General features: G+C 44.6%; 1 protein-coding gene across 3 annotated transcripts in view; it reads left to right on the top strand.

Moving 5' to 3' along the window:
- LOC124612415 overlaps nucleotides 1–25,741 on the top strand; it is a 350,836-nt gene that overhangs the window by 164,490 nt on the left and 160,605 nt on the right. The window contains exon 1 of one of the 3 annotated variants that reach the window (XM_047140615.1): nucleotides 18,287–18,437. The exons of the other annotated variants lie outside the window; for them this stretch is intronic. Within the exon in view, the coding sequence (XP_046996571.1) occupies nucleotides 18,414–18,437 (24 nt within the window). The 5' untranslated portion in view covers nucleotides 18,287–18,413. Of the gene's footprint in view, nucleotides 1–18,286; nucleotides 18,438–25,741 lie in introns of those variants that run through there. 3 annotated transcript variants of the gene reach the window in all.

The raw sequence follows: 25,741 nt of genomic DNA on the forward strand, positions 1-25,741 counted from the left end.
CGAGTAGCGAGTAGGATTTGTTCAAGTAAACAACCTAATTAACAGCTTTTATTGTAAGTCCACAGACTGCAAAAGTTGTGCAAAGGAAAACATTGTCCGTAGTAGGATCTTATATTTATTATCAATTGTGTCACTGTGATCGGCCGCCTAAAGTACTCGTCCCAAAATTACCGAAGTTTTTTATCTTGTTGTGTCCTGTTGACGACGCTAGGCATTTACTTTTCGGTGAATTGTCACATGGACACTCCCAAGCCGCGGTAAGGCGCATGGCGGATGCTACTTCATAGTGGAACAATGCCCAGCTACACGTAGCACGACCCTTATTCGAAGGCCTGCACATTCACCTAAACATGCGTCGAAAGAATGTGGTTGGGATATAATTAGTCGGTAATTTGTTCTTTACTGTTCACCGGCAACAACTGCGGATGCAGTGTGGGCGTACAGGCAAACCACGTGGATGAAGATGCGTCAGGAAGACACCTAGTTTCTCTGCTTCCAGGGCACAACATTTGGAGGCTTTGGTTGCAGCATATTCTCAAAATCATAAAAAATGTATACCTTTTCAATCAATAATCCCCTCCTTGTTGACTGCAAACAAAAAAATAACAAAAAAATTGGTTCAAATGGCTCTGAGCACCATGGGACTTAACTTCTAAGGTCATCAGCCCCCTAGAACTTAGAACTATTTAAACCTAACTAACCTAAGGACATCACACACATCCATGCCCGAAGCAGGATTCGAACCTGCGACCGCAGCGTCACGCGGTTCCAGACTGTAGCGCCTAGAACCCCTCGGCCACCACGGCCGGCAAAAAATAACAAAACAGTGACAAGTTTCGTTGTATCGTCGTCGGTAACTTAAAGGTAATATTGATACAAGTATGTTGGCATATCTTCTGTTTAGAACCATGTGTTCACTAGATTCTTTTTTATTTTTCGTGTCTTGAAAATCCCTCCTCGCCGTATTCTGCTCAGCTTGCCACGGTTACCAATAGCTGACAACAATCGTTAGCATTTACTTATTACAACGGAGTGCCTGTTGGCACACGCAATGCGGAGCTGAGTGTCGCAGCTGCAGAGCACGTCTCTTGCAACCTTGGGGCCACCTTGCTGTGGGTCGCGGCTGAATGGATGGCCACTTACTTGTCTACACATCCGCCGGCGTCTACGCGTGTCGCTGGCCTGTGTTCGCCTCCGCTTAAGCATTATCGTCGTGGTATGGCCGATGATGGATAACGTCTCCTTTTGCCCTCAGGCACATTTTTTGATATCAGTTAAATCCCTTAAGTTAATCCTTTTTGAGGAATGTATAATTCTACGAAGCAAGTTTACAAATGCTATGAATCTTAAGAGATACACAAAGCATTGTATGAGATCCAGACGATAATGATTAGGTAGTGATAGCCTGAACGTGGACTGACTATAGTCATCTGAACAACTGTGTTAGATGAACACATGAAGGGAGCACAGTAATGCTGAAAGTGTATAGTTTCCCACCAGCCGCACACCTTGCAAGAGAAACCGTTATTACTCGCCGACACAAAACGGCGGCATATCCTCTATGGACACGTTCTGCGGCAACAAGGTGTCATCAATTTAGTAATGGAGGGAAGAGTGGAGGGTAAAAATCGTAGAGGGAGACCATGAGATGAATACACTACGCAGATTCAAAAGGATGTAGGTTGCAGTAACTACTGCAACTCGGAGATGAAGAGGATTGCACAGGATAGAGTAGCATGGAGAGCTGCATCAAACCAGTCACTGGACTGAAGACGATAACAACAACAACACCCTCTATAGACCAGAATCAAAAATTATAGTCACTTGAAACAAACAATTTTTAAATGTTGATTAGCAACACTGATGGTTATAAATAACTGCTTTTGGTGTTTACACGCTGTTGCAGGCCGTCGTATAATTACATATGACATAATTACACACAGCGACCCAAAGTTTACAATTTGTAGAATTCACAAATCGTTGGTCGCTAAACTTTTTTCTATTTTAAAAGTGATTTCGATCTACAACATCATCATCAGACACGTCTAAAAGGGATAAAAGTAATGTGAAAGCTTATTAATGAGAGTATTACGGTATTGTACAATACTACTGGAACAGCATTAACGTGCGTGACCTGAGAAGCAGCTAAAAGTCAACGTATGTGTCTGCCTAAGCTAGAACACAAAACCAAAAAAATTTGTAGACAGGATAGGCATAGTCAAAAGATGTAATAACATAATAGCACAAATTACTCGTAACGTGGGGTGACTGTCAGCATACTGCGCTAGAAGCTGCAGTGTAGACAACTGAAGAGGTTTGAGCGCTAGGTGTCGCTTCCAGCACGCACATTTCACTATTGTGTCTTACAAAAGCAATTTTACGGACATCAAAATTCTTCATAAGCTGAGAGGATATAACTACCACCTTCAGCCTCTATAGTTTCATGAAGTTCCGATAGGTGGCGGCGCTGTATGTAGCCTTAAAAATGGCAGCTGTAACGAGGGTGCTTTCCAACGAGTTAGCCGTCATTGTGTTCCTTTTGGCGGAAAGCTAGACACCGCAGATATTCATAGCCGCTTGCAGAATGTCTACGGCGATCCGGCAGTGAATACAAACACGGTTAAGTCGTTCGGCGAGGCGTCTGTCGTAATCGCAACAAGGTCGCGCAAACGTGTCCGTTCTCCCACCCGCCGCACACTGCTGTGCTGCCATCACGAAATTGAAGAAACGACTGCAGCGTGTTCGTCAGCACAAAAATGCAAACGAACTTCTCCTTCACTGTGACAACGCAAGGCCTCGTACACGTCTGTGCACCCGAGAAGAACTCAAAAACTTCGTTGGACTGTTCTTCCTCATCCATACAACAGCCTGGAACTCGCACCTTTTGACTTCCATCTGTTTGACCCAATGAAGGAAGCGGTATGTGGATGATGATGAGGTTATTGATACAGCAAGATGCTGGCACCGACGTAGACCAGTCGAGCGGTACAGTGCCGTCACACAGCCCCTCCCAGTAAGGTGGCGTAAAGCCGTCGCATTCAACGGAGATTATGTTGAAAAATAGGATTTTGTAGCCTAAAGACTGGGGAATTGTATGTTGTATTGGAATCCTGAATAAAACCAACTTAATTACAGGAAAAAAACGTGTTTTATCACTTACTGAACGCACCTCGTATCGCGAGAAGTGGTTTTCGCTGGGCTATAGCGGACAATGACACCAGTTTTCTGGCATACACAGGTAATTTTTAACGTTTATAGTTGCCGAATTATGACACCGGTTATGGAAAGAACCTTCAAATGTTTCGCCGGCCGCGGTGGTCTCGCGGTTCTAGGCGCGCAGTCCGGAACCGTGCGACTGCTGCGGTCGCAGGTTCGAATCCTGCCTCGGGCATGGATGTGTGTGATGTCCTTAGGTTAGTTAGGTTTAAGTAGTTCTAAGTTCTAGGAGACTGATGACCACAGCTGTTAAGTCCCATAGTGTTCAGAGCCATTTGAACCATTTTTTTTCAAATGGTTCTTAATCAACATAACAAGCGTGGAAGTTGATGTAATACTAAGAAGATAACAGAGCCACAAACCACTGTTACACTGTCGGGGAAAAGGTCCTACAATTTTATGCCCTTTTGTACCAAGTGTAAACAAACACGTAACTTAGGTTGGGGGGTTAGGTTGTTTGGGGGAGGAGACCAGACAGCGAGGTCATCGGTCTTATTAGATTAGGGAAGGATGGGGAAGGATGTCGGCCGTGCCCTTTCAAAGCAACCATCCCGGCATTTGCCTGGAGCGATTTAGGGAAATCACGGAAAACCTAAATCAGGATGGCCGGACGCGGGATTGAACCGTCGTCCCCCCGAATGCGAGTCCAGTGTGTAACTTAGGTGCAGTCCGTGTGTTGATTATAGTGTTTGCCATATCAAGGGCAGAAAATAATGACCTTGAGCATTGATACATCATTTTATTTATTTTGCAGTCTTTTTCCGTGTCTTCGCAGATTCATCATGTTAATCTGGATTTGGAAATAGTGGTATAGGGTGGCTGGATGCCTTTCCTTTCGGCTCTCCTTCCCCCTCCTCTCCCTCCTCCCCACCCATTCAGTCCTCGGACAGAATTTTTGAACCCAATTTGTCAGCGTCTAGTGTTATCCCATGTGAAGGTGTGCCAACGTTTTTGAGTTAAACCTTTGCGTGTAACTCGAACAGGACGGGAAACATCCCCTATTCAATTACTCGGATGTGGAAAACCGCCTAAAACCCACATCCAAGCTGGCCGACACACTGGCCCTCGTCGTTAATCCGCGGCGCTGGTTCTATTCGGGATCAGTGCGGCTCCCTAAAACCTGGAAGCGGCATGCAAACGCTCGTGGCTATCAGGATAGGTGTGAGCGTTGATACAAGCTGTAGAGCTATTCCAGAGGTACGATACTGCACGTTGGATTTCACCCGGCAGCAGAGGCCCGCTTTTTACGGCATGCCACATCTTCGGGAGTCTCCGCTGTTTGCTTGCAGAACTCATGTTTTTATTTTCCTCGCCTTCAGAGGCATTAAGTCAGGTGAGCGTGCAGGCCAATTCATATTTCCCCAACGAGCGATAGAATAATGTCCAAATTTTTTATGATCAGACAAAAACCGGCTTTCGGAACGTGCCCATACAGCTATCTCATCAATGGAAGACACAACAATGTGCTTCGACAGTTCTGAATATTCATTAGGACCAAGCAGTACCCCCTGCTGCGAAGTTACATAAGCTTAGACTTGTTTGTTTGAAGGGTTCTCGGGTGTCCAGCCGGATACGATCGTCGAATATCCACGATATTTAGGCGAATAACCACACCGCCATCATGAGGTGGTACTGATGCAGTGGTCCGTCCTCTCTCTGTCTCTATTATTTATCTCTAACGGGTCCTAACAGCATATACGCCGGGAAAGCCTCAGATCACAAGCTTAGACTTGTTATGTGACACGTTGCACACGATTTTTGTGTCAGTTATGAGGACAAGAAGATGAGGACAACACCCAGTCCCCAAGCGGAAAAAATCTCCGACCCTTCCGGGAATCGAACCCCTGGCTCATTCGGTTAGCAGTCTGCCGCACAGACCCGGCAGCTACCGAAGCGGATAGGACCTATAAATAATTATGGGGGGGGGGGGGGATATCCGTCATATTGGTACCATACGGTGTGCATTACAATAATTGGGATCCGCTCCAACTATAGAACTACAGAGTTGTGACTATTTTGAGTCCAATCAATAATACTGGGACCGTTTGGTCGCTTATTGTAGAGTCCGTGGGACTGGTTGGCAGGCCAATGTCGTTTACTCATTTCCGTCAGCCGGCGTGGATTTTCAACTGACCGGTAGTCCATATTGCAGAGATTGATTTGCCCGTGTTTTGCGAACTTTTGTGCGCAAAACTTTGCATAGAAAAATCGCATTACTTTGCACTTTTAGTCGACATCGTCTGAGAGCTATAACCGATTTTGAAAAACGCTCCACTCAGGTTGTTCATTCAAGGAAACTTCGAGAACGATGAAAAGAGCTGCAGTGTAGTTCTCGCAAAACATTTCCTTGGCTGACCCGACTCGCGAATTCAAGCTGCCTCGTAGTGACATGCGGAGTACATGTTGCCGCTGCCGGAAAGTTAAATGCATTTTTCTCGGCCGTTGCTGTTCATATTCGTTAGCTCATTTTATTCTTTACATTTCCAGTTTCGTAAATTTTTCAGTTACTGTTTGCGAAGACTAATCGAGCTGTCTTAGCAACATCAGGATACCATACAGTACAAAACCACGACTTTGCTCTAAGGCTCAAAATGGCTCTGAGCACTATGGGACTCAACTACTGAGGTCATTAGTCCCCTAGAACTTAGAACTAGTTAAACCTAACTAACCTAAGGACATCACAAACATCCATGCCCGAGGCAGGATTCGAACCTGCGACCGTAGCGGTCTTGCGGTTCCAGACTGCAGCGCATTTAACCGCACGGCCACTTCGGCCGGCTTTGCTCTAAGGGTTTAATGACATTCACCATGAACGAAATCCATATCCATTTCCATTTACTATCGAACACATTATGAAAGGAGCCGGCCGTTGTGGCCGAGCCGTTCTAGGCGCTTCAGTCCGGAACCGCGCTGCTGCTACGGTCGCAGGTTCGAATCCCGCCTCGGGCATGCATGTGTGTGATGTCCTTAGGTTAGTTAGGTTTAAGTTCAAATGGCTCAAATGGCTCTGAGCACTATGGGACTTAACAGCTGAGGTCATCAGTCCCCTAGAACTTAGAACTACTTAAACCTAACTAACCCAAGGACTTCACACACATCCATGCCCAAGGGAGGATTCGAACCTGCGACCGTAGCGGTCGCGCGGTTCCTGACTGAAGCGCCTAGAACCGCTCTGCCACACCGGCCGGCTAGGTTTAAGTAGTTCTAAGTCTAGGGGACTGATGACCTCAGATGTTAAGTCCTCAGAGGCATTTTAACCATTTGAACATGATGAAAGTCTGGCTAGCTTTACGAGACAGTTGACTGATCGCTAGAGTAGCAAAGCTCAGACAAATGCGTTTCAGACGTACAGCTTAACACGCGAACCGAACATGGATTACCTCCTCCTTACATTTGGTACGATAGGGAAGACATTTGTAGGGCTTCTTCTCCTGATGGTGGAAGAGTGGTCTGTGGCACTTTTACCTTCTTACTATTTGATGGAGATCCACACACGTGTTGACGTTGTAGTCCTCGCGAAAGCTCTTTCCAGTGCCACAGAAAAGTATATAGTTTCTTTAAAAAGCTATGATATCGTAATGCAACGAAGTTAAAAATTACTTTCGTACGGTAGAAAATTTGCTACGTGGTCTGCTATAAGTTACCGCAAAGTGCGCCTTCAAAGTACTATATTTACTCGCTCTGGATATATTTGGGTGGCCTGTTTTAGCTAACTCATCCTGAATAAACGATAACTTGAAGTTGAAAATAGACATATTCGTAGAACTAGGAGCGAATATTCCAGCTGTTGATGGGACTGTTGCGGGGAAAATGCTGGTAAAGATGACCGCGTTCCGATCTGAAAAAAGAAGCATGAATTAAATTCATTGCTCCTTCAATAGAAGAAGCTCATTAAACGTAGCCATCAACTGGGAGTCGGAAAAATAAAGAGGATCAGTATAACGTAACAGAGTTGCATCCGGAAATTAGTTTTCCATTTTCTGGTCGCGATTACCTGTGAGACAGAAAAGTAGATTTCTTTACGTGGTACACAAAGTTACGACCCAAAAAGTGGTAAAAATATAAAGTCGACTACAGACAATTTCTAGGATTTTCCTCTATGAACAACAGATCAAGGTTAGATTATCGTTTTGTTGTTTCCTGAGGCGACGTAGAAACAATGACGTGTACAATAATTGTGCTCTCGAATACTTACGCATTACTGGAATGTTCCATTAGTACTTGACATGAAGGTGCCACAAAACATCTGAGGAGTGTTACTCATGATTCAGGAAAACGTTGCGCCCTCGGCTTCTTGATGTATCTTGCAACATATGTCGAAACGGCATTCACAGCCATGTGATACATAGCTACGTGCAAATCTCTCACTATAAAACTACGACGTCGATAGAAATTACGTTACCACTGTACATATGTCGACGATGTTCGAACAAACACTGTCAACTTAGGTACTTAGATGATACTCGGTCCTCTCAGTTTCCTCATTTTATAGTAAGAAAGACGCTGCACATGTCTGGTAGATTGTAGAAACCCTATCAAACAGCTGTTGCTTGTAGAAGTCTGCACGAAACATAGACCTACCTCGTAGATAAACATATGGAGTAAAAAATTTCCATATTTTATGTACAACTGTTTATATTTTGTTTCTTTTCAAAAGAAAATGGTTCAAATGGCTCTGAGCACTATGGGACTTAACTTCTGAGGTCATCAGTCCCCTAGAACTTAGAACTACTTAAACCTAACTGACCTAAGGACATCTCACACACCCAAGCCCGAGGCAGAATTCGAAGCTGCGACCGCAGCGGTCGCGCGGTTCCAGACTGTTGCGCCTAGAACCGCTCGGCCACCCCGGCCGGCTATTTCTTTTCATCCGCTAATACGGTATGGAATTATCTTTTAGTGTAAACCCGTTCTACGGGGAAAATCAGCAATAACTCAAGGGTAGTCTGCCCCTTACTTTTTCTCTAATAAAAAGAAGAGGGTTGTACGACCGACAGTCCTTATGACTCAGACGATGGTAGTCTGACACCAAAACTAATCTTTATAATTAGGCAGAACGAAAGATTCCTTTCTGACCCCGCTGGAAAAATTCCTTTGGCTCAGCGACGGGCGATGCGCCAAACTAAATGTTGACTGTCATGTGTCCAGCCATACAGAAACCGTCATCTGTTCAGTAATACAGAGGACGTTGCCACAGAAGTACTTTTCAAAATGGTTCAAATGTCTCTAAGCACTACGGGACTTAACATCTGACGTCATCAGTCCCCCAGATTTAGAACTACTTATACCTAACTAACCTAAGGACATCACACACATCCATGCCGGAGGCAGGATTCAAACCTGCGACCGTAGCAGCTGCGCGGTTCCGAACTGAAGCGCTTAGAACCGCTCGGCCACAGCGGCCGACAAGTACTTTTCAAATGGAAATTTGAGTGTAGAGTACCTTCAGCATTAAAAAAAATTTGAAATGAGTTACCTTGTTTCAAATGTGTTGGTATTATATATGGAAGCAGCACGAATTATACCAACAAAAAATCAACGCTTCTTCAGAATTTTTTAAAAATATTTTTGTGTAAGGCACCCGAGGTCTCCGATGACCCGTTACAGAGTAATTACACTTTGTTTGATTTCTTAACTCCCATTTGTCTCTGCCTATACAGGGTGATCATTTATAAAATCGACAAAATGCAGGGGCGGATTCCTGAGTGGAAACGGAGGAAAATGGCCCTTAGCACATGTGTGCGGAAATGGATGTGCGTGTGCAGTGACAGCAAATCGTCCTGGAACACAGTACAGAGCTGCGTCGCATCCACCTCACACCAGATGTTCAAAGTGGCGTCCATGGGAAGCAATACACGCGTTCATACGCATTAGGGATTGTCGCATTTTTTGCACGTTCCGGTCTCTCCCCGAATAGCGTCACAGGTGTCGAGAACACGCCGTTGAAGAGTCTGCACATCAGGAACTGGTTCACCATGTACAACGCTTTTCAGATGCCGCCCCAGAGGGGTTTAAATCCGATGGTCCAGTAGGCCATGCTACAGGACTTCCGTGTCCTGGGAAGACGTTGTTGAGGGGTCAGCGAACCACGCAACCTGTCATATTGCCAAAGGTACATTCTCAAGCCGCTCCGGCAGAGTATTCCGCAGGAAGTCCAGATACGTTACTCTGTCGAGGCGCTGTGGAATAATAACCTATCGAAGTATGTGGTCGCCAAGAACCCCTGCCCACACAGTGATGCTGAATCGATGCTGATGAGACACCTCAGTCATTCCCCGAGGATTGTCTGCAGCCCACAGACGACGATTATGCTAACTGATGATACCATTTCTGGTAAAGGTTGCGTAGTCGGTAAAGACTGGTGACAGAAATCCTATAGTTGTGAAAGTCTCGTGCTAAAACCGTCGACAAAATCCTTCCCGTAGAGGGAAATCCGGTCCTGTTAATCCTTGCACTCGTTTCAGGTGATAGGGATGGTAGCGGTTGTCATGCAGGATACACATAATCGTACTTTGGTTGGCGGGTCACTTGGCTGGAGCGTATAATGGGGTTCGTGTCAATATCCTGTAGAACCCGGTCTTCCAAATCTGCTGAATACCACAGTCCGCTGCCTCCCTGCACGCTCGTCTGTCTGAAAGGACCCACGATCACATTAAACGCCCAAAAAGCGCTTGAAATGTGTGATGTGGTTGGTGTCTGTGGTGTACTTGTTTTGGCATAACCGTGCTACCTCTCACCCGTTTACATTGCTTGGCCGTACACAAACACCATCTCGGCTTGTTCCCGACATGAATACCGAACCATTCCGCTGCAAAACACAAGGAATACACGGCACATGGCCAGAGGAAGTTCCATTTGTCAGCGCCATCTACCCTGGCAACGAAGCATTTCCGGACACATGGTCATAGGAGCTTTTTTCCTCCATTTCCAGTGAGGAATCAGTTCCCTGCAGTTTGTCGGTTTTATTCATATTCATCTTGTAAATTGCAGTGAAAATAACTTAATAACAATGCAAGTTTCAGTGGTATCTGCTGTGTGCCTTGTTTTGTAAGCAAACCTGTTCCATTCACTTACCAAATAGTATCAAAAGTCTGACAGATAACCAACAAGTATTTAAGAAGAAATTAAAAGAATTTCTGAATGACAACTCCTTCTACTCCATAGAGGAATTTTTAGATATAAATTAAGAAAAAAAAAGAAAAAAAAACAAAAATATTAAAAAAATAAAAAAATAAAAATTAAAAAAATAAAGAAAAACAAAAAAACACAAAAAAATAAAGTTGTTATATTAACTTAAGTATGTTGTTAAATTAACCTAATTATGTCATGTATTGGAAAATTCGACTCGTTCCACATCATTACGAAATATCGTATTCATGATCCATGGAACTAGTATTAATCTAATCTAATCTAATCTAATCTCGCTGCTTGCTGTTGACAATAACATTCTTCGCTCTCGCCCTTCTGTTCGTTACTGGACGGTTCTGTCTGGAGTTTGCTTTTCCTGCAGTTTCAGCTGTACATAAACAGCGAACACAGCAATATGGATAGGTTTAGTGATAAAATGTTGGCTGATACGGCCTTCATGTATGGATTTACTGAGCGCAGTGGAAGAGCGACGCGACGGCAGGCACATCACAATACTTCACATCTGTTTGGGGCTTGTTGCATTATTCTGTACTTTATGTTGCACGTTTTACTGATTGTATATTACATGCAATTTCATTGTTGTTAGGGTATTTTCAGGCGAACAAACGAAACTGGGAATAGAAAAGCAACTGAAATCACTTAACAGAGGAAAGTCCACTGGAACTGACGGGATACCAATTCGATTGTACACAGAATACGCGAAAGAACTTGCCCCCCCTTCTAACAGCCGTGTACCGCAAGTCTCTAGAGGAACGGAAGGTTCCAAATGATTGGAAAAGAGCACAGGTAGTCTCAGTTTTCAAGAAGGGTCGTCGAGCAGATGCGCAAAACTATAGATCTATTCCTCTGACATCGATCTGTTGTAGAATTTTAGAAAATGGTTTTTGCTCGCGTATCATGTCATTTCTGGAAACCCAGAATCTACTCTGTAGGAGTCAACATGGATTCCGGAAACAGCGATCGTGTGAGACCCAACTCGCTTTATTTGTTCATGAGGCCCAGAAAATATTAGATGCAGGCTCCCAGGTAGATGCCATTTTCTTTGACTTCCGGAAGGCGTTCGATACAGTTCGGCACTGTCGCCTGATAAACAAAGTAAGAGCCTACGGAATATCAGACCAGCTGTGTGGCTGGATTGGAGAGTTTTTAGCAAACAGAACACAGCATGTTGTTCTCAATGGAGAGACGTCTACTGGCGTGCCACAGGGGAGTGTTATGAGACCATTGCTTTTCACAATGTATATAAATGACCTAGTAGATAGTGTCGGAAGTTCCATGCGGCTTTTCGCGTTTGATGCTGTAGTATACAGAGAAGTTGCAGCATTAGAAAATTGCAGTGAAATGTAGGAAGACCTGCAGCGGATAGGTACTTGGTGCAGGGAGTGGCAACTGACCCTTAACATAGACAAATGTAATGTATTGCGAATACATAGAAACAAGGATCCTTTATTGTATGATTATATGATAGCGGAACAAACACTGGTAGCAGTTACTTCTGTAAAATATCTGGGAGTATGCGTACGGAACGATTTGAAGTGGAATGATCATATAAAATTAATTGCTGGTAAGGCGGGTCCCAGGTTGAGATTCATTGGGAGAGACCTTAGAAAATGAAGTCCATCAACAAAGGAGGTGGTTACAAAACACTCGTTCGACCTATACTTGAGTATTGCTCATCAGTGTGGGAGATAGAGATCAAAGAAGAGCGGCTCGTTTCGTCACAGGGTTATTTGGTAAGCGTAATAGCGTTACGGAGATGTTTTGCAAACTCAAGTGGCAGACTCTGCAAGAGAGACGCTGTGCGTCGCTGTGTAGCTTGCTGTCCAGGTTTCGAGAGTGTTCGTTTCGGGATGAGGTATACCTCCCGAGGTGATCACGAATGTAAAATTAGAGAGATTCGATTGCGCACGGAGGCTTTTCGGCAGCCGACGGACAGGAATGGGAGGTAATGACAGTGGAACGTAAAGTGCCCTCCGCCACACACCGTTGGGTGGCTTGTGGAGTATGACTGTAGATGTAGAATAAATCGAATAAATCATAATTACATTATTACTCTGTTACGATCCACCAGAGACCACAGGTCGCTGATACCAAACCACTCAGAAGGAATCCGCGACAACTGCCGAGTTTTTGACGACGAAGCTCCAGTTCGCGCGACGCTTTTTCTTTGTAGCAGAGTTAATCTCTTCTCGAGGCCTGAGCAACCGTATTGCCACTTTGCCACTGTTACTTTTAGCGCAGTGTTTAGCACACTGGACTCACATTCGGGAGGACGACGGTTCAAACCTGCGTCCGGCCGTCCTGATTTAGATTTTCCGTGATTTCCCTAAATCGCTTCAGGCAAATGGCGGGATGGTTCCTTTCAAAGGGCACGGTCGACTTCCTTCCCTAACCCGATGGGAGCGATGACCTTTCTGTTTGGTCCCTCCCCAAAATCAACCAACATTTGAAATTTTTAAAATATAAGATTTCAAGTATACCAGGTTGATACAGTTTCAAAGGCTTCCGTGTCCAGAGTCAGTTCACATGGAAGATTTCTAGGTGTGATACTGCTTCGTATCGTAAACAATGATGATAGTGATGAAATCAATGTTTCGGCCACGTCTGCAGCGGGCTTCTCCTGAATCTACTGGTGTATATTTTTTGTTGTTCAGAGTCACTCAGTCAGTGACATAACCTCAAAAAGTTAAAAAAAAGGTAATATTATTGGTCTGGGAAACTTTATTGTAATAGGTATACTATGGTGGAGGGAGTGGAGATTTGCTCTTATCTATTGCATCTCACAGTGAGTGACATAATTTGTAGTCATCGTCGAATGTGGTGTGGCCTCTTGTTTTCCTCATGTTGGACGTAGGGTACTCGGTAGCAGTTACTCGCGGCTAACGCCCACGTCTCGTGTAGTTAGTGTGGCCTGTTAGGCTCTGATGGTTGGCAGCGAGAATGGGAATAGCCTAAGGCCATCCTCTCTATTCATGTTAGAGAGTTTTAATACTTCAATAGCCTCTCTCATCTTGCATTTCACCGCTCCCGGTTGCTTGACAAGTACGCGAGCTAGGCTGAATTATATTTTCTTGTGCACTCTTTCTGGTGCACGGCTGCTGTGTATTTGTTGTGCTGCCAAAGTCGAATGTAGCGCTAGTGCTCCCGTATGCAGAGCTACAGGTCTGCCTGTTTATCGATGTAGGCTTCTCCACGCTCTCAGTCTACCTTGTACACAACTGCAGTGTGCAGAGCATCTATCTTGCCTTGGTGGAACCTTCTGCAGCTAGACGTCAATAATATCGATGTTTTTTTTTAAATTGTGACGTAATGTAAAGCTCAGCAGAGCAGTCATAACCAAATACACGTGACTATGGACAGCATAAAATACACCATCAGACCCAGAGGAAGACCACTACAACCGTGTGCGAAACGTTGGTTTCATCAATGATAGTTATTTACTACAAGACGCGGTACCATTCCCAGAAAACTTACGCTTTATGCTAGGGTACAGACTTTGACGTTGTTGTACAGTGAAACTGAGCTGTAGTAAAGGTGGAGGCCGACTGCTCTTGGGTGGACGGTAGAGTGTGGGAGAAGCTCATGTGAGCATGATGACATCAGCAGCACTTCGTGAGTCTCGTCAGACAGTTGCGGTGCGCGTTATTGTATGGGTCTTTTTGAGATTACATTTTAGGAAGCTGGAGATGAAAATGTTTTTAATGGAACGCATTTCTGTCGTTTGTTCTCGGTATATCTCCTGTCCATTCCAGAGTTTTAATACTTATATAGCTGACAATGTCTAGTTCAGTATACATGTTATATAATTCATAGTTCAACCTCCACCTCCAAACACCATTTTCTTCCAATGACCCAAGAATTTGTCTTGAGATCTTTCAAATATATCTAGTAGCCTTTCATGAACTTTTTGTGATGTCCCTGTTCCCGCAACGACCATACTGAAACTTGATACATCATAACTTTGGTTTTCCTGAACAGCAACTTAGGTTTCATCATTGATAGGTGAACCTAGGTAGACCCTGAAAGCTCATGGTCAACACTTGCGCATACCTAACATTTGGGCCATTTACTTGCAAGTAGTATGCGTAAATCATGCGTTACATTAAAAAATCTTCATCTCCAGCTTCCAAAAATGTAATCTCAAAAACACCCATATAAAAACTCGCATCACGACTGTCCGAAGAGACTCACGAAGTACAGCTGATGTCATGCTCACTGGAGGTCCTTTCCCACACTCTGCTGACCACCCATGAACAGTTCGTCTTCCACCTTTATTACACAGCCCAGCTTCACTGCACAACATCGTCACAGCCTGTTCCCTCGCAGTTTACGTAAATGTAACCTAGTACAACGTCAAGTTTTCTGAATATTGTACCGCGTCAAGTTGTAAATAACTATCAGAAGGGCGCTGTATACAGCAGTGTAAGAGTTATACATTCCTAATAAACTGATTGCCTTACCGGAAGGTACTATGGAAAACACCCGGAGTCAAATTAAAATACAAAGTATGTTATCAAGTTCTGTGATCAAAGAAAGTTGGAGGAAGAGAGGGAGACGCATTACCCTGCCTTCTGTTTAATATAGCGTTGAAGATGGAAGAGATGCGGACATCAATACAAGAGGGATAATTCTGTATAAATCAGTTCAAGTGCTAGCATACGCAGATGATATTGATATAATTGCAACAATGCCAAAGGCAATGAAAGAGCTGCTAGAAAGATTAACCTATAGATAAAAGAAGGGAAAACTAAGTATCTACATCTACATTTATACTCCGCAAGCCACCCAACGGTGTGTAGCGGAGGGCACTTTACGTGCCACTGTCATTACTTACCTTTCCTGTTCCAGTCGCGTATGGTTCGCGGGAAGAACGACTGCCGGAAAGCCTCCGTGCGCTCTCGAATCTCTCTAATTTTACATTCGTGATCTCCTCGGGAGGTATAAGTAGGGGGAAGCAATATATTCGATACCTCATCCAGAAACGCACCCTCTCGAAACCTGGCGAGCAAGCTACACCGCGATGCAGAGCGCCTCTCTTGCAGAGTCTGCCACTTGAGTTTGCTAAACATATCCGTAACGCTATCACGCTTACCAAATAACCCTGCGACGAAACGCGCCGCTCTTCTTTGGACCTTCTCTATCTCCTCTGTCAACCCGAACTGGTACGGATCCCACACTGATGAGCAATACTCAAGTATAGGTCGAACGAGTGTTTTGTAAGCCACCTCCTTTGTTGATGGACTACATTTTCTAAGGATTCTCCCAACGAATCTCAACCTGGCACCCGCATTACCAACAATTAATTTTATATGATCATTCCACTTCAAATCGTTCCGCAAGCATACTCCCAGATATTTTACAGAAGTAACTGCTACCAATGTTTGTTCCGCTATCATATAATCATACAATAAAGGATCCTTCTTTCTATGTATTCGCAATACATCACATTTGTCTATGTTAAGGGTCAGTTGCCACACCCTGCACCAAGTACCTATCCGCTGCAGATCTTCCTGCATTTCGCTGCAATTTTCTAATGCTGCAACTTCTCTGTATACTACAGCATCATCCGTGAAAAGCCTCTAATTAAGAAAGATTATCCAAAAGAGCCCCCATCGATAGAAATTGGCTCATATAAGTTTGATGTCGCGCATAGGTTCACTTACCTTAGAAGTAAACTGTAAGAATAAGTCAGCTCTGCAATCCAAAAACGAATATTGTCCGCCAACAAGTGCTACAATGGTCCCGGAAAATACCTGAAATGATGTGAAAATCCGCCAGCAATGAGACACGGTTCTGACGGCACGTTTAACAATAGGCTTACTGGGATAGGAAAGGAATTTACGAGTCACCCAAGTGGCGTCCAACAAAGACCTCGACGGAAGCGAAACTAGGAGCTGCAGCATGTTGTCGTTGTTGTGGTCTTCAGTCCCGAGACTGGTTTGATGCAGCTCTCCATGCTACTCTATCCTGTGCAAACTTCTTCATCACCTAGCACTTACTGCAACCTACATCCTTCTGAATCTGCTTAGTGTATTGATCTCTTGGTCTCCCTCTACGATTTTTACCCTCCACGCTGCCCTCCAATGCTAAATATGTGATCCCTTGATGCCTCAAAACATGTCCTACCAACCGATCCCTTCTTCTTGTCAAGTTGTGCCACAAACTCCTCTTCTCCCCAATTCTATTCAATACATTCTCATTAGTTATGTGATCTACCCATCGAATCTTCAGCATTCTTCTGTAGCACCACATTTCGAAAGCTTCTATTCTCTTCTTGTCCAAACTATTCATCGTCCATGTTTCACTTCCATACATGGCTACACTCCATACAAATACCTTCAGAAACGACTTCCTGACGCTTAAATCTATACTCGATGTTAACAGATTTCTCTTATTCAAAAACACTTTCCTTGCCATTGCCAGTCTAGATTTTATATTCTCTCTACTTCGACCATCGTCAGTTATTTTGCTCCCGAAATAGCAAAACTCCTTTACTACTTCAAGTGTCTCATTTCCTAATCTAATTCCCTCAGCATCACCCGACTTAATTCGACTACATTCCATTATCCTCGTTTTGCTTTTGTTGATGTTCATATTATATCCTCCTTTCAAGACACTGTCCATTTCGTTCAACTGCTCTTCCAAGTCCTTTGCTGTCTCTGACAGAATTACAATGTCATCGGCGAACCTCAAAGTTTTTATCTCTTCTCCATGGATTTTAATTCCTACTTCGAATTTTTCTTTTGTTTCCTTTACTGCCTGCTCAGTACACAGATTGAATAACGTCGGGGAGGGGCTACAACCCTGTCTCACTCCCTTCCCAACCACTGCTTTCCTTTCATGTCCGTTGACTCTTATAACTGCCTTCTGGTTTCTGTACGAATTGTGAATAGCCTTTCGCTCTCTGTATTGTACCCCTGCCACCTTCAGAATTTGAAAGAGAGTATTGCAGTCAACATTGTCAAAAGCTTTCTCTAAGTCTACAAATGCTAGAAACGTAGGTTTGCCTTTCCTTAACCTTTGTTTTAAGATAAGTCGTAAGGTCAGTATTGTCTCACGTGTTGCAATATTTCTTCGGAATCCAAACTGATCTTCCCCAAGGTCGGCTTCTACCAGTTTTTCCATTCGTCTGTAAAGAATTCGCGTTTAGTATTTTGCAGCTGTGGCTTATTAAACTGATAGTTCGGTAATTTTCACATCTGTCAACACCTGCTTTCTTTGGGATTGGAATTATTATATTCTTCTTGAAGTCTGAGGGTATTTCGCGTCTCATAGATCTTGCTCACTAGATGGTAGAGTTTTGTTAGGACTGGCTCTCCCAAGGCGGTCAGTAGTTCTAATGGAATGTTGTCTATTCCCGGGGCCTTGTTTCGACTCAGGTCTTTCAGTGCTCTGTCGAAATCTTCACGCAGTATCGTATCTCCCATTTCATCTTCATCTACATCCTCTTCCATTTCCATAATATTGTCCTCAAGTACGTCGCCCTTGCATAGACCCTCTATATACTCCTTCCACCTTTCTGCTTTCCCTTCTTTGCTTAGAACTGGGTTTCCATCTGAGCTTTTGATATTCATACAAGTGGTTCTCTTTTCTGCAAAGGTCCTTTTAATTTTCCTGTAGGCAGTATCTATCTTACCCCTAGTGAGATAAGCCTCTACATCCTTACATTTGTCCTCTAGCCATCCCTGCACTTCCTGTCGATCTCATTTTTGAGACGTTGGTATTCCTTTTTGCCTGCTTCATTTACTGCATTTTTATATTTTCTCTTTTCATCAGTTATGCCATACAATTATCACCTCTGCGTTGGAATCATGGCGGCTCGCACGCCTTTGACCTACGCGGTCTGAAGGCAGCGCCTGTGATTAAACAGCGAGCTTCGCAACAGTTTACGCAGTGAGTCACTGTACGGGGGCCAGAGGGCAGCCAAGTTCAGTCTGTTTGCGCGGAGATGTCTCGCGAGCGAGCGAGGCACGCGAACCCTGCACAGTCAGCTAAGGGTGTGACGACGCGTGACCGCCGAGGTGCATACTGAGGGCGCGTCGATTCGTATGCCTCTGCCGCCAGCACGCCAGGTGGGTCACCTACTGACTTGCGTCCTCAGGTACTGCCCACTTTGTAATTGTGCTTTTCTCCTCTCGTCCTTACAAGTGCTTCCCTAAATTTGACGTTGTTAGATTTGCGTACTGCAGATTAATCATTAGCAATATTGGCAGATTGGTTTTCCATATTATGGTCTACAACCAATCTTAAAGTTTGGGATTGTTAATCGTTATGACTATTTATTAGCGAAGCGTTTTCAGCCAGTAGTGCTCATCAGGTACCAATGCATACAAATCACTCAACATTATTTGCACTAGTGATTAAAATTCTTCTGGGTGTTATGCCGTGTCATTGCTAAAAACTAACAACAATGATAAACTAAAACCGACGTTCCGGCCGAATTGCAACAGCCTTCCTCAGGGCACGACTGGTTTTGCATGGGGATAGGTGCTTCTATTTATTACAGACTGTCGATGTCTGACGTCACTGTTGTAAAACATTTAATTTGCCCTCTAATATGATTGGCTAGTCATGACGTAAGGGAAGATGGAAGGAAAGAGGTTATTTGTGAGTGCCCATGTCGTCATAGATTGGTAGCTGTCCGCCAATCAGCGTTCGGCTTCTGGTCGGCAAGTTTTCCTCCTGGTGTGCGCAAAACCAGTCGTGCTCTGAGGAAGGCCGTTGCAATTCGGCCGAAACGTCGGTTTTAGTTTATTATTGTTGTTAGTTTTTAGCAATGACGCGGCATAACACCCAGAAGAATTTTAATCACTATGACACCGGCCGCGGAAGCCTACATTCTTATATTATTTGCACTGTTCATGCTGCTAATTAAAATATCGCTAATTTTTTGAGTTGGCATATTCTTAATTAGGCGCAGCACATTTGTGTCCCTACATATAAACGGAAAAGTGTGTGTAGTGAATTTCGTGACAAAAGACTTGCTAAAATGTAAATATTTATGGTGATACTAAGCTGGTGACATACTGCGTGTCCGCTCATTGGGTGCGGCGGTGGTTCTTGTATCACATTTTTCAGTATTTTCATTCCCGTTTCATGTCCACAACGTTCCTAATGTGAGGTCAACACAGCATACATATGTACACATCTACATGGCTACTTGCAAAACACACTTAAGTGTCTGGCAGAGGATTCATCGAAGCTCCTTCACACTAATTCTCTATTATTCTACTCTCCAACAGCTTGTGGACAAAAAAGAATGCCTGTAATCTTTCCGTGCGAGCTCTGATTGCCCTGTGATGATCGTTTCTCCCTATGTAGGTCGGCATCAACAAATATTTTCCCATTCGAAGGAGAAAGTTAGTTATTGAAATTTCATTAGGAGATCACGCCGCAACGAAAAAGCCTTTGTTTTAATGATTTCCACCCCAAATCCTGTATCATTTCAGCGACATTCTCTCCTCTATTTGCCGATAATACAAAACGTGCTGCACTTCTTTGAACGTTCTCGATGTACTCCGTTAATCCTATCTGGCAAGGATCCCACATAGCGCAACAGTACTCCAAGAGAGGACGGACAAACGTAGTGTAGGTAGTCTCTAGTAAAAAATGGTTCAAATGGCTCTGAGCACTATGGGACTTAACTTCTGAGGCCATCAGTTCCCTAGAACTTAGAACTACTTAAACCTAACTAACCTAAGGACATCACATACATCCATGCCCGAGGCACGATTCGAACCTGCGACCGTAGCGGTCGCGCGGTTCCAGACTGAAGCGCCTAGAACCGCTCGGCCACCTCGGCCGGCAGTCTCTTTAGTATATCTGTCGCATCTTCTAAGTGTTCTGCCAATAAAACGCAGTCTCAGTTTCGCCTTCGCCTTCCCTACCACGTTTTATATATGCTCTTTCCAATTTAAATAGTTCATAATTGTAATTAATAAGTATTAGCTGAATTTGCGACCTATCGATTTGATTGATTTGCCGTGTAAACGAAGTTTAACGGATTCGTTTTAGCAATCCTGTGGATGACCTCACACTTTTAATTATTTAGGATCAATTGCCAGTTTTTACAACACATAGATATCTTGTCTAAATTGTTCTGTAATTGGTTTTGAGCTTCTGATGACTTTACTAGACGATAAACGCCAACATCATCTGCAAACAACCTATGACGGCTGCTCAGATTGTCTCCTAAATCGTTTATAAAAATAAGAAACAGCAGATTGCCTATAACACTACCTTCGGGAACGCCCAGAAATCACCTCTGCTTTACTCGATGACTTCCCGTCACTTCTTATGAGTCATTAGCATGTTGTATTTCCACATACACCTACTCTATCGCTTTGAAAATACTGTGGACACGAAACGTGACTGAAAACAGTGCAAACAGGCGCTAGGTGATCTCTAACAGGTGCTGGTCCACCACCGCAGCCTGCGGGCGCACTCGCAGTAACTCATCGGCGTAGTATCACCATACTTACTTACATGACAGCAAGTCTTTGTCAAGAAATACACCACACACAGTTTTCCATTTCCATATGGGGAAAACTCTGTACCTAATGAAAACCCTGGCAACCCGTGAAAAAGAAAAATAGCTATATTATAGTTCTTAGTGTAAATAATGTTAATGATGGGTATGAAATGATGCCTGATATGAAGCACTAGTTGCTCGAACCGCATCGGTAATAAAGTAATGTAAGGGCTATAATCCTAAATATTGAGAGTTGTCTTCTACACACATATACACTACTGGCCATTAAAATTACTACACCAAGAACAAATGCAGATGATAAACGGGTATTCATTGGACAAATATATTACACTAGAACTGACATGTGATAACATTTTCACGCAATTTGGGTGCAGAGACCCTGAGAAATCAGTACAGAGAATAACCACCTCTGGCCCTAATAACGGCCTTGCCACGCCTGGGCATCGAGTCAAACACAGCTTGGATGGCGTGTACAGGTCCAGCTGCCCATGCAGCTTTAACACGTTACCACAGTTCATCAAGAGTAGTGATTGGCGTATTGTGACGAGCCAGTTGCTCGGCCACCACTGACCAGACGTTTTCAATTGGTGAGAGATCTGGAGAATGTGCTGGCCAGGGCAGCAGTCGTACATTTTCTGTATCCGGAAAGGCCCGTACAAGACCTGCAACATGCGGTCGTGCATTATCCTGCTGAAATGTAGGGTTTCGCAGGAATCGAGTGAAGGGTAGAGCCACGGGTCGTAACACATCTGAAATGTAACGTCCACTGTTCAAAGTGCCGCCAATGCGAACAAGCGAACAAGAGGTGACCGACACGTGTAACCAATGGCACCCCATACCATCACGCCGGGTGATACGCCAGTATGGCGATGACGAATACATGCTTCCAATGTTCGTTCTCCGCGATGTCGCCAAACACGGATCGACCATCATGATGCTGTAAACGGAACCTGAATTCATGCGACAAAATGACGATTTGCCATTCGTGCACCCAGGTTCGTCGTTGAGTACACCATCGCAGGCGCTCCTGTCTGTGATACAGCGTCAAGGGTAACCGCAGCCATGGTCTCCGAGCTGATAGTCCATGCTGCTGCAAACATCGTCGAACTCTTCTTGCAGATGGTTGTTGTCTTGCAAACGTCCCCATCTGTTGACTCAGGGATCGAGGCGTGGCTGCACGAACCGTTACAGCCATGAAGATAAAATGCCTGTCATCTCGACTGCTAGTGACACGAGGCCGTTGGGATCCAGCACGGCGTTCCGTATTACCCTCCTGAACCCACCGATCAATATTCTGCTAACAGTCATTGGATCTCGACCAACGCGAGCAGCAATGTCGCGATACGATAAACCGCAATTGCGATAGGCTACAATCCGACCTTTTTCAAAGTCGTAAACGTGATGGTACGCATTTCTCTTTATTACACAAGGCATCACAACAACGTTTCACCAGGCAACGCCGGTTAACTGCTGTGTGTGTATGAGAAATCAGTTGAAAACTTTCCTCAAGTCAGCACGTTTTAGATGTCGCCACCGGCGCCAACCTTGTGTGAATGCTCTGAAAAGCTATCATTTGCATATCACAGCATCTTTTACCTGTCGGTTTAATTTCGCGTCTGTAGCACATCTTCGTGGTGTAGCAATTTTAATGGCCAGTAGTGTACTTTGGCCTTTGTAATTCTTCTGCATCGATGTCTGTTTGTTTGTAGCAAGCGTGAAGTCTATGACAAAGAGTTTTTTCACTCTACCAATACAGACAATATTTCATTTAGGAACGAGTTGAAGACTGAAGTACTGATGATATGTATGTACTATGAATTCACTAACAGGGGCCACCCGTGCGTGAAATCCTTATATGCAACTACGTGATATTCTTACATTCTTCAAGCAGGTTTAGAAAATATACACTCCTGGAAATGGAAAAAAGAACACATTGACACCGGTGTGTCAGACCCACACACGCACGGCACAGCGGACACACCAGGAACCGCGGTGTTGGCCGTCGAATGGCGCTAGCTGCGCAGCATTTGTGCACCGCCGCCGTCAGTGTCAGCCAGTTTGCCGTGGCATACGGAGCTCCATCGCAGTCTTTAACACTGGTAGCATGCCGCGACAGCGTAGACGTGAACCGTATGTGCAGTTGACGGACTTTGAGCGAGGGCGTATAGTGGGCATGCGGGAGGCCGGGTGAACGTACCGCCGAATTGCTCAACACGTGGGGCGTGAGGTCTCCACAGTACATCGATGTTGTCGCCAGTGGTCGGCGGAAGGTGCACGTGCCCGTCGACCTGGCACCGGACCGCAGCGACGCACCGATGCACACCAAGACCGTAGGATCCTACGCAGTGCCGTAGGGGACCGCACCGCCACTTCCCAACAAATTAGGGACACTGTTGCTCCTGGGGTATCGGCGAGGACCATTCGCAACCGTCTCCATGAAGCTGGGCTACGGTCCCGCACACCGTTAGGCCGTCTTCCGCTCACGCCCCAACATCGTGCAGCCCACCTCCAGTGGTGTCGCGACAGGCGTGAATGGAGGGACGAATGGAGACGTGTCGTCTTCAGGGATGAGAGTCGCTTCTGCCTTGGTGCCAATGATGGTCGTATGCGTGTTTGGCGCCGTGCAGGTGAGCGCCACAATCAGGACTGCATACGACCGAGGCACACAGGGCCAACACCCGGCATCATGGTGTGGGGAGCGATCTCCTACACTGGCCGTACACCACTGGTGATCGTCGAGGGGACACTGAATAGTGCACGGTACACCCAAACCGTCATCGAACCCATCGTTCTACCATTCCTAGACCGGCAAGGGAACTTGCTGTTCCAACAGGACAATGCACGTCCGCATGTATCCCGCGCCACCCATCGTGCTCTAGAAGGTGTAAGTCAACTACCCTGGCCAGCAAGATCTCCGGATCTGTCCCCCATTGAGCATGTTTGGGACTGGATGAAGCGTCGTCTCACGCGGTCTGCACGTCCAGCACGAACGCTGGTCCAACTGAGGCGCCAGGTGGAAATGGCATGGCATGGCAAGCCGTTCCACAGGACTACATCCAGCATCTCTACGATCGTCTCCATGGGAGAATAGCAGCCTGCATTGCTGCGAAAGGTGGATATACACTGTACTAGTGCCGACATTGTGCATGCTCTGTTGCCTGTGTCTATGTGCCTGTGGTTCTGTCAGTGTGATCATGTGATGTATCTGACCCCAGGAATGTGTCAATAAAGTTTCCCCTTCCTGGGACAATGAATTCACGGTGTTCTTATTTCAATTTCCAGGAGTGTAGATTTAGACTAGGTAATCGATTATTTGCTTCGAACGTCTGTCACTCCTGATTATTCAGTCCTCCGTTCACATTGTCATCCGATTAATGAATGTCCACATACGTTCCCTTCTCTACATAATGGAGTACGAAGGTTGTCAGACGGAGACCCGAGGGCTAGATCAGCATTTCGGATGATCAATTATTATCTTGTATCCAGGCAGCAGTTGTATACTGCCATAGCGGCAATCTCTTCCCATTGTTTCAGACCCATCTCAGGGAATCATTCTGACTTCTTTACTACGTTACTCTTGGTTCCAGAACCTACCCTTCAAGTTTCGGTTAATTTACTCAGGAAGCTTTTGTCCGTGTTTTTACACATCTTCAAGCTGAAGGGGAAATTATACAGCGAACTAGACTGTGGTCTCAAATAAATTGCAGTCCAAATTACCTATACTTCTTATGCCATTTTTTAAAAATATTAGTTATTATTTCAGTGGAATGAGTATTTTAGTTTTCCTTTCTCGAGTTTTTCCATCTTTAATGTCTATATAAAATATTTATGCATTATATTCTCGTCCAGTAACGCTTCGTTTTCAGTCCCTTTTTCTTTGTACGGTTGCGGAAATTTCAAACTTACGTCCATGCAAAAGCAAGGACTGGTACATAGAGCTTGTTTTAGTATAGACACAAACTTCTCCTTGCACTGAACATTATCTTAAGGTCTGCGTCTAGCTTAAAGGATACTCACATCCAAGAGTTGTTGAACAGCGTTTAATGCCTCATTGTTAACGACAGCAAAAGATATTTTCATTTTGTTCGGGGGAAAAGAAGGAATATTAGGATTTAATGTCGTGTAGATAGTATGAGAGATGATGGATTGCTCAGAAGCTTCACCAAAAATGATTTAGGAGAAACCACGGGAAATCTTAAGTCACGATGGCAGCTCCGGAACTTTAAAACTTCTCCCAAATACTGAGGCAGTGCCTTAAACGCTGCATCAAGTCGCTCGGGTTTTTCAGGTACGGATACGCTGTTCCTTCGACAGTGAGATAAATAGAATCCGCTGAAAAAAAAAAAGCAATTACTTTTGCTTTGACAAAGGTCAGAAAAACCTTGGACATTTGTTTAGCTGGATTAGCTAGTTTGTCATTCATATGATTGATATACAGTAAACTTGCCGGGATTTAAGTGCTTGCAACAAGCCGGAGAGGCACGGACATTTGTTACCGCATTGTCAGTTTTGTTCAGTGACCATTAAAGCTTGTTTCAGGCACTGGTGTTTTTTTTTTTCTTGCCGTGATTGCACGCTATTAAAGAAAAGAAATGTGGGCCAGGAAGGGATCTGTAGTATGTGATATTACTACGGCGACGGCACAGGGTCACACAGTAATTTCTTGGCGTGAACCCAATAGTTGTGACTTTGCTTTGTACTGCCGGTACAAAGTTCACATCTGAACAGCGCCAAGGACCAGCTGATAGATAGACAGATCGCTATCGAGTAGACAGTAAATGTTTGTCAAGAATCTCTACGTGCTATCTGGTAATGAATTTTTTTCCGCAGTTAGATTACTTGTCACTGTTTTTGGATAGAGTATCTTTGTCGGTTGATGATTTC

This window comes from Schistocerca americana, chromosome 4 (assembly GCF_021461395.2).
Source record: "Schistocerca americana isolate TAMUIC-IGC-003095 chromosome 4, iqSchAmer2.1, whole genome shotgun sequence".
Lineage (NCBI taxonomy): Eukaryota > Metazoa > Arthropoda > Insecta > Orthoptera > Acrididae > Schistocerca > Schistocerca americana.